Here is an 11,848-nt window from a genome sequence, read left to right as displayed (position 1 = left end):
TTTTCTTTTCTTGCGCGATGACAAGGCGTTAAGAGCACAGCAAGGCATCCGAAGTACAAACCGGAACCCTTTTGATCTGTTAAAAATGCTATAACAAGGCCAACCTTTTTCTTAGAATATGAATTCTCCAACCACCGTAAGACTCGGTTCATCAAGATACGAGGAAGGGACTTTTGGATAAACAAGTTATAATAAAGTGACGTCTTTTCATGCAATGTGGACACTTGATTCTTGATACAGTCTTTCCCGCTATAAATTTCAGGCCTTGCATTGCGTCTGCAACAACACTTTCATTTTGTATTTACAGCTTCACTGTCATTCTTTCTCACAGTCTAAAAATGTCTTGCTGTGATGAAAAGGCTCAAACTGCCGCCTGTGGAGAGTAAGTTCTCCGTTTCCCACGTCCATTTTCTGATAACATTAATCAAAACAATATGAATTGCTTGCTTCTTTTTATATTATGCAGCGATAAAAAAAACTGCTGGGACTCTCTGCTCGTGCTGTTGCACCCGAGAAGCCGGAAGTTTTGTAAAATCCTGACCTCAAATTCTCAGAATTTTAGATATCTTTTTTTTTATGTTTGGTTTCTAGGAGAAGTTCTTGTGAGGTGAATAATGCTGGCAAGGTGAGGGAGCCTGTAAATGTGAGAACTGCAAGTGCAGACCCAACTGCAACTGCTTGTAACAATGATAAACGAGAGACATCTTAACACCTGTAAAGAGCAGAGATGGCTCTTTCAATCAAATAAGAGACATATTAGGTGGGTTGATCTTGTAGGCTTTCTGGTGAATGTTTAGATGGTTTCTTGGCATGAATATTTACCAGCATCTGCTTTGTTTATATATATATATATATATATATAAATATATATATAAAGAAAACGATTTAAGAAAATGATTGGAAGCTTCTTTTTGTAGTAATATATTTTGCACAATACTCATTCCAACTTTGTTTCAGAGTTCATAAGCAAACCTACCTCACATGTTAAACTAAATCATCCAAACCTACATCTTGTTACACTGAATCATAGTCACATTAAGGAATTCATTACAACATATCATAAAAGAATATGAAGCTCCATTAAAATGGTTACAACCAAATACATATTTATGTGACTTAGAAGATTTCTGGACAACCAGGAGTTGCACTTTCTGCTCCATCAAAAATTCCTTTTGCGGTTTTGTTGAACAAGTTATAGACCTGTAACAAGTTTTTAAATTGATTGTTATTATATAAGTTCATTATTCCTATATTTTAATAGCTGAAAGTCTGAGTTTTCTAAAGGTAAGATAAGATATACCTGTTTGGATGAAAGCCCTATTTTCTCTAAATCGGTTAGCTGCAAACAGTTTAAATTAGCTTTTTACTTGCATAAGTGAAACAAAATTGAAGTTCTTTTACTTGCAGACTTTACTTACCAACTTCAAGGGGCTAGTTTCTCTTAGCTCATAGATATAATCTGCCAACTTAGGTCCAATCCCCTGAATGATACTCGAGGGTCAGTGAAAATTATTAAAAAAACAAAAACCATCTGAGATTACTTGATAAGAATTTGTCAGTCATTTCTATTGATCAGAGGTGGCATACCTTTAACTCAAGTAGCTCTTCTCTGCTTTGTAAAAGACAATTGCAAAATTAGTTTTCATATATCATGATATGTGGACATATAAAAATTAAAGAAACATTGAAACAGAGAAATAGAGAAATAGAGTTACCTGCTTGCAGTGTTCAAGAAATCAATGTATTCTTGTATAAGTGAGCTCTGTCAGTAAAATAATATCTTGAAGTGAGAACCCACCAAAAGTGCATAAAATGAATTGTTATGGCTTTAGATTTATTTATTTTACCTTTAAACTAGCACTTTGTGCACCAAATTTCTCGAGTGGAGTGTTAACTGGTTGCAATTTGTTAGCACATGCCAGAGTAAAAGGTGTTCTGGGGGTCTTTGGTTCAGTTACTTGGCATAAATGGTCAGCGCATGATAGTTCCTCATGATGATTTGGATTCACATTGAAGTTGACAGGGGAGAGTGCTTTTCTTAAGGGACTTTGCCTTGCAGCTATCCTCTCACAAATTGGTGAAGACGCCATAGGGTTTATGATTGTTGCCTTCTCTTCTGCTGGCATATCTACAACAATTTCAAAGCCTAGGAAACTCTATAACATGTCCACAATGGTTCCTATAATTCAACATTATTTCTACAGTTTGCATAAACAATAGAGACAACATACCAGTTGATTTAGGTACCATTCCGTCAGTACCAATGCTTGTTTCTTCTGTATCGTTTGTTACTGAATTGATGAGGTTCTGCAAAGATTCGTAGATTTTAATAACATATAATCTGTTAATAATCACACCATAATACCCAGTATCCTAAATTTTCTAGCCGTAAAAATTGGTTGTTTAATGATAAAATCAACAATCAGTCCCCAATATTCAAACTGTTTATGATGTTGGCCTGAAGGAATCCTAGAGTCCTACTACCATTGAGGAATTATTTTGTATAATGGTGATGGACAAAATCTGTGTTCGCTAGATTCTTGAACTTACCACTGAACAAGAATCACTTAAACCTTCAGTAACAAATAAGTTCCTGAAAGGACCACATAAATCCCTGCATACAAGGTTAAAAAAAAAAAAAAATTAAATATCATGCATTGACTATCCGGTTAAAAGAACAAGAAGTTAACTAGTTATATCTCCATACCTGTCTTTAGCAATAGAAGTGCTTTGGTTGGTGGAAGCCTTCACTTTTGCAGAGCTGTGATTAATGGTTTTCTTGACTGAGGTTGTAGGAGCTTTGCCTTGAAAGGGAGAACCAAAAGCTGCCATTCTTTGTGAACTCTTAGTCTTGCCTTTTGATTCAAGCCAAGCTTGCAACTTTGCTTCCATGTCAACTTTAACTGTTGGAGTCTCAAACTTTTGGGCTGATGGAACAGAGTTTGAAATGTGGCGTGATCTAGCAGCCAAGCTAACAGTATGAACAGATTCATGGTACTCTCCTGGATTCTGTTCATGGACAAAGTTGATTGTAAACTTAAATTATGTCAGAATACAGATAGAGAGCATAAGCTTTAAAAAGAATTCCCTACCAGACAAGCAATCATCAAGGCACGACTTGTCCCTCCAAGTGAGTCTTGCAAGATACGAGTCAATTTGCTTTCTCTATAAGGCACTCGGGGTTTGTTGTTATTCAGTGCATATATCACATTTGACAATGCAAACAAGGATTGGTTGATCTTGCCACTCTCTAGAAGACGAATCCCTTCATTGCAGCTCCTTCTATTATCTTCATTACCTGATTTGAATGACAAAACCAGATAATAAATAGAAGATAGCACCTACAAACTCGTAATTAGCAAACAGGGAAAAAAAAACTGGAGTTGCAGAAACAGTTGGGCAACTTAAAGTATGCAAAATTAACCTGCTAAATCTATGAGGTTCAGCTTCCCAATGAAGGGAGCACCAGAATCATCAAGCCTAGGAGTGGAAACAGATATCACAAGCACACCATGGCTTCTACTAGAAACATCATTCAATCCCGTGTGTGCTACTTTCCGTCTATAGATTCCACAATAGAATACCTCTTGAAATTCTGTCATGGAGTTAACTGGAACTCGAGAGAGTCCCTTAAGATGTATTTGCCCATCCTTGTCATCTAAAATAGCAATTTCTTTTGCTTTTAGCTCTAAAAGATCATAACACCTATCCATATAGACTTCATAATATGAAATCTCTGCTGTGCTTCCTGTTCCCTGGCACATAGATAAAATTGTGGACATGGCTAATGACATTAGGCCTGGCTTCTCATCAGTACCCTGCATTGTCAGTCACGCCCCCATTATCTTTCACCAGTATAATGTGATATACTGACACCACAAAATCTGAGAAAATTTATCATTTAGAAATACATGAAGTATATTATATGCAACCAAGACTTTGAACCCCATGAAAATAAGACCTTGAGTCCTTGAAACTCTAAATAGATGAAACTAAGACCTTGAACCGCTCAAAAAAATGAAAATTCAAACACTTTAGTATGATAGCTGAAACTAAGACCTAAAGCATATTTACTTAAGGGCAGTGATGCACAAATTTCACACTCCCTTATTAACCATGCCCTCATTATCTTCAGTAGTATAATTAAATTAACTTGATAATTAGACATGATCTCTAATAGGAAAAAATTAGCTGCCAAAAACTTAGTATGGTAGACGAACTGAGACCTTGAACACCTTAAATTTTCAATTAATAATTTACTCAATGGATGTTGAACTTTTAAACTTATAGCAAGCTAAACAGCATCATATGAAAATTCAAAAACTTTTAAGTACCATAGATGAAAGTGAAACTTAAATTTGGATTTCCCTTGCTAACTGTTCTTATGCCCTAACTTAGAGGTTGGGTCTTCAAATTCCAAGCCAAAATATCAGATCAAATAAAATAAAATAACAAAAGTACCTGCATTGTGTAAGTCTTTCCACTACCAGTGGCTCCATAAGCAAACACCGTAGCGTTGCAGCCATAAAAGACTCCTGGGATCAACGGGCTCACTTCACTGTAAAATATCTTGCTCACTGTGTCATCTGTTTGGTCGAAAATCGAGTCCAACTGATAGGTCTCGCTCCGACTTAAAAATAAAGAAACCCATGCATAATTAGCAGCGAAGACCAAATCCATAAATAGAAATCAAAAGAAAGAAAGTTTTAAAACACAGCACTCACATGGTATTAGGATCTTTGAGATGAACAGTAACTTCATTACAAGATCCAGATTCTTTATCGAGAACTGAAATACAGGACTTAGGGTTTCCCTTCTTCGCCGAAATTTCTTGAGAGAGGAAGGGGCGAACTCTGACTACTACCCTCACCTTAGAGATGGAATTTGAGACAGAGCGTTTTGAAGGAGTGCTTAATGTTTCCATGTTGAATTTCCAGAGAATTTTGTTAAGGAGAAATTGTGAATTTTGAGAGAGGCGAATCATCAGCAGGAAGAAGGAGTGGGAAATGTTTGTTTAAAAGGATTTGACCGTTGGGAGAACTTCAGTGGACGTTACATCTGATTTGAATTTGTCTTGCCGTTGAACATTCGGGTCCACGTGGAGTTGCTTTTACGTAGTATTGCGAGCAGCATCATGAATCATGTGGGTCCTCATGGATTATAATGGGAAGGCCCAAAGACTCCACCCAAGCTTCAGTGCTCCCGCAAACTCTTTCCTATTAAATTATAAAAATACAAATATTCAAATATCTATTAAATATTATTGTTATAATCAAATATAAAAATATTATTTAAAAAAACCCGTTTTTCTATTTTAGTTTTGAAAAATTGATAATCCTCTTTTAGTCTAATATTTTTCATATTTAAAAACTAATTTTTCCCTTCTCAACTGTAGGGTTGCAATCTCTCATATTTTTTTTGTTTGTAGTCACCCACCAACTTTTTGAAAATTTCAATTTCACTCTCTCTTTAGCTTCAATTTCCAAATCCCCATCGATATCCTTCTCCATTTGTCTCTGACATCCTCCTTTGCCAAAACCGAGTTATTGTGGTATCCTTTTTTCATCTTCTTCTCATTTGATGTAAAATTTGGCTAAAATCAAGAGATCTCGTTCAATTTTAATTAGATTCACATTGACACGAGTCACTAGGGAGGAAGGTTGACACCAATAATGAGAACAAAACAAACCAAAACCCTAAACCTTTTTTCTGGATGATCAAAAGAGACATGTGATAAAATTCGAAAGAGAAAGAGACACACGACGACTGGAAGGGGAAACATTATGAACTTCTTAAATTGTGATGCCTTACTCCAACTCGGCTACCTTAATGGTGATGTCTTACTCCTATATAATAAAAATTTTAAACAAATATAGTTGTTGAATTTGATTAATACCCACAACTTCCACTTAATTTAGTGAATTATTGAATTAATTTAATGAACTTTTTATTTAAAAAAATACTAAAAATGGGAAAAAATTATTTATCTTGATTTTTAATTTAAATTTAAACTAATATTTAATTCATCAAAACTTATCACAATTTCAAATTTCTTAAATTTATCATAAATCTTTCTAGACGTTCATCTAAACCTAAATTTAATTCACATTTTGTTTCTCTTTTTTTAACCGACAAAGCAATTTTAATATTTTTCCTTCAATCCGACGGTCCATGTTACACTGAGCAGATCAATCGTTTCTACCAAAACCGTCGATGTTACGTGATATAAATTTGGACTGTTGATATCCCATCATCATCTGATGTCCCAGTCAACTTTAATCCAAAGCTTCCTACAATTAATTAATTAAAAAAAAAAAGAAATATCGTGTCAATTAATCTCCCGACAATTAGTTCGCATCCAACGGTCAGAAATTACCCGCGAATTCATCAATTCCTTAAAATATGTTCGAGATTTAACGTATACATAGTTGAGTTGAGTGCCGTTTGAGTTTCAAACTTTTGCTCCCTAACGTTAACTTTACTCGCTAACCGCCGTTAACTGTAGGGGTTTAAAGCCCCGCAAAAAACACATTAGTTTTCAGTAACGGCAATTAACGGAGACGTCGGTGCCAATATATTCGTTACAGTTTTTTCATTTGTTTAATTAATTAAATATTATTTATTTGTTTTGTTACTTCTCTCTCTGTCTTTTGGTTCAACGGGCGAGGATTTTTCGAAACAAGTTGTGTTTTTTTTTTCCAATTTCCTTGTTTGTTTCACGAAAGGGTTTTCTTTCGATGAGCTTTAGTTTGATTCTTGTAACTTAAAGAGGTAAGATTTTAACTCTTATGATGTTCGGAGATATATTGTTTTTTACGTTTTGTTTCACTGTTTTTGATCATGTTACCGTTATATTTTGAACCACAAATAGCTCTGATTGTTACAAGATTGATTTTCTTCTTGTTCTGTTTAAAACCCTAGAATTGTTTATGATTTTATTTTTGGGTTTTTAATTTGTTTTTGATCTGATAAGTGATTTTTAAGATCTGGGTTTGTCTGTATGTGTGTTCGCGGTGGTGGGGTTTGGAGAGTTTTGCTCAACAATAAGATTTTTAGGGCTTGCTGTGATTTTGATTTTTTTTTCTTGAGAATATTGGGAAGTGTTAGTTTCTATTTTGTTGTTTACTTAGTTTTTGTTGATTAGGATTTTGGGTTTTGGAGATGATGTGTAGAACGACATGGCAGAGTTGAAAGTAGAGGAGTGTTGCCTTGAGAATAAACAATTAACAGCCGCTTCAAGCTCTTCTGTATCTGAAGGTAGTGGCAGTGCTATTCTCAAGTCCCCTGGAGTATCAAGCCCTGCAACTAAATCACCAACTCACAGGTATTCATAATTAAGTTATTTTTTATATTGCAGATTGCTTTCAAGTACAACTGGGGTGCGTATATCATGTTCAGAGTAATATTAGGACTGTGATTCTTTTGGACTAGGGTTTACCTTGAATGTTTTTACAGTTCTAGCGGTCAATTTACATTGGTTTTGATTGATGCAATTGATGTTTGACCACTGAGCTTAATTGGTGGATTGGATTTTGCAGGAGGACCACTGGCCCGATTAGGCGAGCTAAAGGAGGTTGGACACCAGAGGAGGTTAGGCATTCTTTTCTTTAAATTACGTTACGTTGTATATTTAAGTTGCTGCTAGCTAGAATTTGTTTGCTACATGTTTGTTTTTTCCGGATGCTTATGCAGAGTGAGTTCAAGTCTTAATTTATCAAATATGGGAAAAATTAAAGCTTAAATCAGTTTACTGGTTTTTAGCTGAATTGGATAGACAATAGCTACTAAACATACATTATTTCTTCAATAATAGGTGCTTGTGTTTTCAATACTCTTTATAGTTTTATTATCTAAGTTACCAACAATTTTTACAATTGTTTACAGGATGAGACATTAAGAAATGCTGTGGCAACTTTTAAAGGGAAGAGTTGGAAGAAAATTGGTTTGTTTCTTTTCTCAAAATTTCTCAATATTACTTGGAAAATCTGCTTCTTGAGTATTTAATTTTTTTTAATTAAAATTGATATTTCATACAACACTACGCAATATAACAACATTCTAAGGGCTATGTCTCTCCTTATCAAATTGGCCTATTACTTAAAGAAGTTATATTTCAAATTGGATAATATGAAGAAACTGAACAATAGGCCACCCAAAATAGAACCTGAACCTTCTGACTGCAACATGACATCTGTTGCAAGTGACAAATGAGACTCAATTATATACAGGGAATGCAAATAGTTGCACATTAGTAATTTTTTTACTCTTAGGTGTTATCTGGAGTGTGTAGTCACTCCTTTTGCGTCAGCCTATTGTTCACCATTAATGACCAGATTCTAAGATGACTTGGAAAGATATGGATTACCAAATAATTTTGAAAGTGAAGTGTATGAATAGAAAATAATTTACTGGTTATTGCTGCTTGAGCACAATATCAATTATATCATAAGCCTATTTGGAATGCAATCATGCTGTTTTCAATATGTATTATTATAATGTTATTTAGTGATGCATTTTTGTGCCCATGTCCATCAGAAAGTCATCTAGTGGCTATGATATTGAGCACAAACGATATTGACTTATGCAACATCTAGTTTTTGTGTTAGCTACTTTCTGTTTAAGTTTATAAAACAACTCTTATGCTTGCTTTCAATTTGTCTGCAGCTGAGTTTTTTCCTGATAGATCAGAAGTGCAATGTCTGCATCGGTGGCAGAAAGTTCTCAATCCAGACCTTGTCAAAGGACCTTGGACTCAAGAGGTGGGCACTTGACTGCCACCTCCCTTTTTTTTTTTTTTGCCTTTGTTCCAGAAATTGGATTCAAGCACTAAAGATTTGTTACTTGTTTGGCTCATAGGAGGATGATAAAATAATTGAACTTGTGTCAAGATATGGGCCCACAAAATGGTCTGTCATTGCGAAGTCTTTACCTGGTCGCATAGGGAAACAATGCCGAGAGAGGTAAGTTGTACAAATGTTTATCAGTTTAGATTTTTTTCCTTCAACAATTTTCAATACGAATACATGGCTATGGAACGTTTGCAGAATATAAATTTGACACGATGCCACTGCACCTTGGGCAATTTCTTTTCTTTTCTTTTTGTAGTTTATTGATTCCTCACTTTGTCATCATGCATTCTTACTGGTTGGATTTTCCAACTTTGGTTCTCCTGCTGAATTACTGATCTACTTATTGAAATCCATGTCTGCAGGTGGCACAATCATTTGAATCCTGATATAAAGAAGGATGCCTGGACGCTAGAGGAGGAATTAGCTCTAATGAATGCCCACCGGAGATATGGGAACAAATGGGCTGAAATTGCAAAGGTTTTACCTGGAAGGTATCATATTTTTTTTTATTTATGAAATTTTCATATGCCGGAAACTGTGATGCAATACTGCTATGAATTTGTAATATATTATTGACTGCAGAAAGATGTTTCATGTCTTGGACTAATATTGGTGCACCTTAAAGCTTTTAATGTATTGAATTAAGTTATAGACAGTAGATGACTATTCCTCTGAGCCAGAAGAACTGGTCCAAGTAAATTGTAAATTTGATGCTGTGGCATCGATCAAAAGACAATATTATTTTGTTAATTTACTAAATTTAGCAGCTTTGAAATACATTCTTATCACCTGCAGATTAACGCATATTAATGAAATTTTCATAAACATATTCATGTTACAAGATGAATATATAACATTCATGGGATGAGTTCTCATGGCAAGAGATATTCATGAAAAAAGTTATCATGTAAATTCATATTTATGAAACACGTACTCATCTTTTGTGGCTCCTGGAATATGCATGCTTTGAAAGTGAATGATTTGTTGGTGGTAGTGGAAAGTTCGAATAATTTTTATCTTCTTCAATGCCAGTGTAAACTTTTCAAAAAAACTGTAGCTATGTGATAGGGATTTCAGAATGTTGTAGTGATTTAATTATGTCAATAATGTGACTTAGTTTTGTTTATTCAGGACTGATAATTCCATAAAGAATCACTGGAATAGTTCCTTGAAGAAGAAATTGGATTTCTATTTGGCTACTGGGAAACTTCCTCCTGTTGCGAAGAATGGTCCCCAAAATGGCTCCAAAGATACAAATCAATCGACTGCTGCTACTAAACATTTTTTTATTTATTCAACTAGAGACTCTGATTCAACTGCCCAAACTTCATCAGGAACTACAGACTTAGGCAAGCTGGATGAAGACGGCAAGGATCAACTAGAGTCCTCAACTCCAGTTCTAGATATGGCAGCTTCATCCTGTGTTCGTCCAAATGATTCTCTAGATTCTGAAGACGTTGAATGTAAGCTAGAGTCACCTAATATAGATCTTAGCTGCTCAGAGTCAATGCCAAAGATTGAAAATTGTGCAATCAATTCTGAACATGTTGATGACAGAGTGATTGGATCACAACAGCAAATTGGAACTCCAACCTACGGCTCTATATACTATGTGCCGCCTCAGTTAAAAAGTAGTGTTCCATTAGATTCAGATCCTTTAAACACATGTTCTCTGCAGCATGAATGCAACTCTACCCCCATTACTTCACCTATTAGTTACTTCACTCCACCTTGTGTGAAGGGCAGTGGTTTAAGTGCAAGAAGTCCTGAATCTATATTGAAGATTGCTGCTAAGACCTTCCCCTATACTCCTTCTATTTTAAGAAAGAGAAAGTCAGAAGGTCGAGTGTTGTCTGGTACTAAAATAACTGGAAAAGTAGATGGGGAGACAACAGATACTAGTAGCCCTGTTGAGCCTACTGGAAAAGATTTCAATGCATCTCCTCCGTATCGGTTAAGATCCAAACGTACTGCTGTTTTCAAGTCTGTGGAGAGGCAACTTGAATTCACTTTCAACAAGGAGAAGCAAGATGATAATACCAAATCTCGGGAATTGTCTGTGAATGCAAGTTGTCCTGTTATTGAAGATTTGCACATAACAAAACTCAGGGTGACCTAGGACTTAAAACTGTAAGTAAAAGTTCCACTTAACTGTGATCTCTGATTCTAGCATTCTTTCATCCAAACTGCTGGCATTTTCTGACTGGGGCTTCTGTACTTTGACTAACGTTTGGTCATGTGAACACTGAAAATTTTCGCAATTTTGATCAGTGGTTATTGACGATGGAGATAAAGAATTATCTGTATCATGGATTACAATGTTCTTATCATATTAGGCCGTTGAGCATGATTCTCCTATGCCAAGGAACCCGGAAATATTTTATTCTCAATAAAGAAACATGTTTACAATAGGACACACTGTTGGATGTTATATATTGTATCAGTGATTGATTTTATAGTGTGATAATTGATTTTGACTCATTTGACATGTTTGTGATGATACAGGGACAAACGAAGATACTCTGGGAATTTGTGAAATGAGAACCGAATTTTACTCTGCAAATGTTCAATAGTGGCGAAGATTACAAAATTTTTCTCATGCTCAAGAATGTTAACACTTTTCACTTACAGACTGCTTGATCGTATTGCAGAGATCCATTCAAGGGTTTTTTTCTTCTACAGCTCTACTCTTATTAGGATCTTATTTCTGTAGAATAAGAAAATTGTGGGATTGAATAATCGGAGAATACTGACGGTAACAGTGTACAGAGTCACTTCTCAAGACAAGAATATGCTCATAAATTTATCAGCCAATATGCCCAGATACATGATGTAGCATTATTTAGGTGACTTCATTTCAAGAAATTGAGGTTTTGCTGTTTTCTATGGACAGCTTCTACTTTTCAAGAGTTGAATATGCAACAAATGATATGATTCTTTGGCTTTTTTGCCTTCTACTGAAATGTTATTGGTTAGGAATACAAATGGAATTTCATACA

General features: G+C 35.1%; 2 protein-coding genes across 5 annotated transcripts; one reads left to right on the top strand and one right to left on the bottom strand.

The window, feature by feature from the left end:
* Positions 1-908: 908 nt before the first annotated feature.
* On the bottom strand, positions 909-5,039 carry LOC123213713 (kinesin-like protein KIN-10B). 2 transcript variants are annotated; one of them, XM_044633198.1, is made up of 13 exons: positions 4,725-5,039; positions 4,462-4,630; positions 3,425-3,818; positions 3,093-3,298; positions 2,708-3,009; positions 2,551-2,614; positions 2,232-2,307; positions 1,848-2,146; positions 1,716-1,762; positions 1,588-1,612; positions 1,419-1,481; positions 1,301-1,339; positions 909-1,200 (listed from the first exon to the last, which is right to left on the bottom strand). In XM_044633198.1, exons 1-13 carry the CDS (start codon positions 4,982-4,984, stop codon positions 1,117-1,119), a joined length of 2,028 nt encoding a protein of 675 aa, XP_044489133.1. In that variant the 5' UTR covers positions 4,985-5,039; the 3' UTR covers positions 909-1,116. The 2 variants fall into 2 exon arrangements, with proteins under 2 accessions (XP_044489133.1, XP_044489140.1); XM_044633205.1 differs by having other exon boundaries at positions 1,588-1,609; positions 4,725-5,037.
* A 1,573-nt stretch (positions 5,040-6,612) lies between these two features.
* Positions 6,613-11,792, top strand: LOC123227324 (transcription factor MYB3R-5). 3 transcript variants are annotated; one of them, XM_044652092.1, is made up of 9 exons: positions 6,613-6,771; positions 7,145-7,324; positions 7,539-7,590; positions 7,885-7,942; positions 8,665-8,759; positions 8,857-8,960; positions 9,212-9,340; positions 9,981-10,979; positions 11,355-11,792. In XM_044652092.1, exons 2-8 carry the CDS (start codon positions 7,179-7,181, stop codon positions 10,966-10,968), a joined length of 1,572 nt encoding a protein of 523 aa, XP_044508027.1. In that variant the 5' UTR covers positions 6,613-6,771; positions 7,145-7,178; the 3' UTR covers positions 10,969-10,979; positions 11,355-11,792. The 3 variants fall into 3 exon arrangements, with proteins under 3 accessions (XP_044508027.1, XP_044508032.1, XP_044508042.1); XM_044652097.1 differs by having other exon boundaries at positions 6,618-6,771; positions 7,173-7,324; XM_044652107.1 differs by having other exon boundaries at positions 6,623-6,771; positions 7,162-7,324.
* Positions 11,793-11,848: the final 56 nt, after the last annotated feature.

Source organism: Mangifera indica, chromosome 1, assembly GCF_011075055.1.
Source record: "Mangifera indica cultivar Alphonso chromosome 1, CATAS_Mindica_2.1, whole genome shotgun sequence".
Lineage (NCBI taxonomy): Eukaryota > Viridiplantae > Streptophyta > Magnoliopsida > Sapindales > Anacardiaceae > Mangifera > Mangifera indica.
The sequence above is the reverse complement of the archived record's forward strand: the minus strand, read 5'-3'. Positions and strand labels throughout refer to the sequence as shown.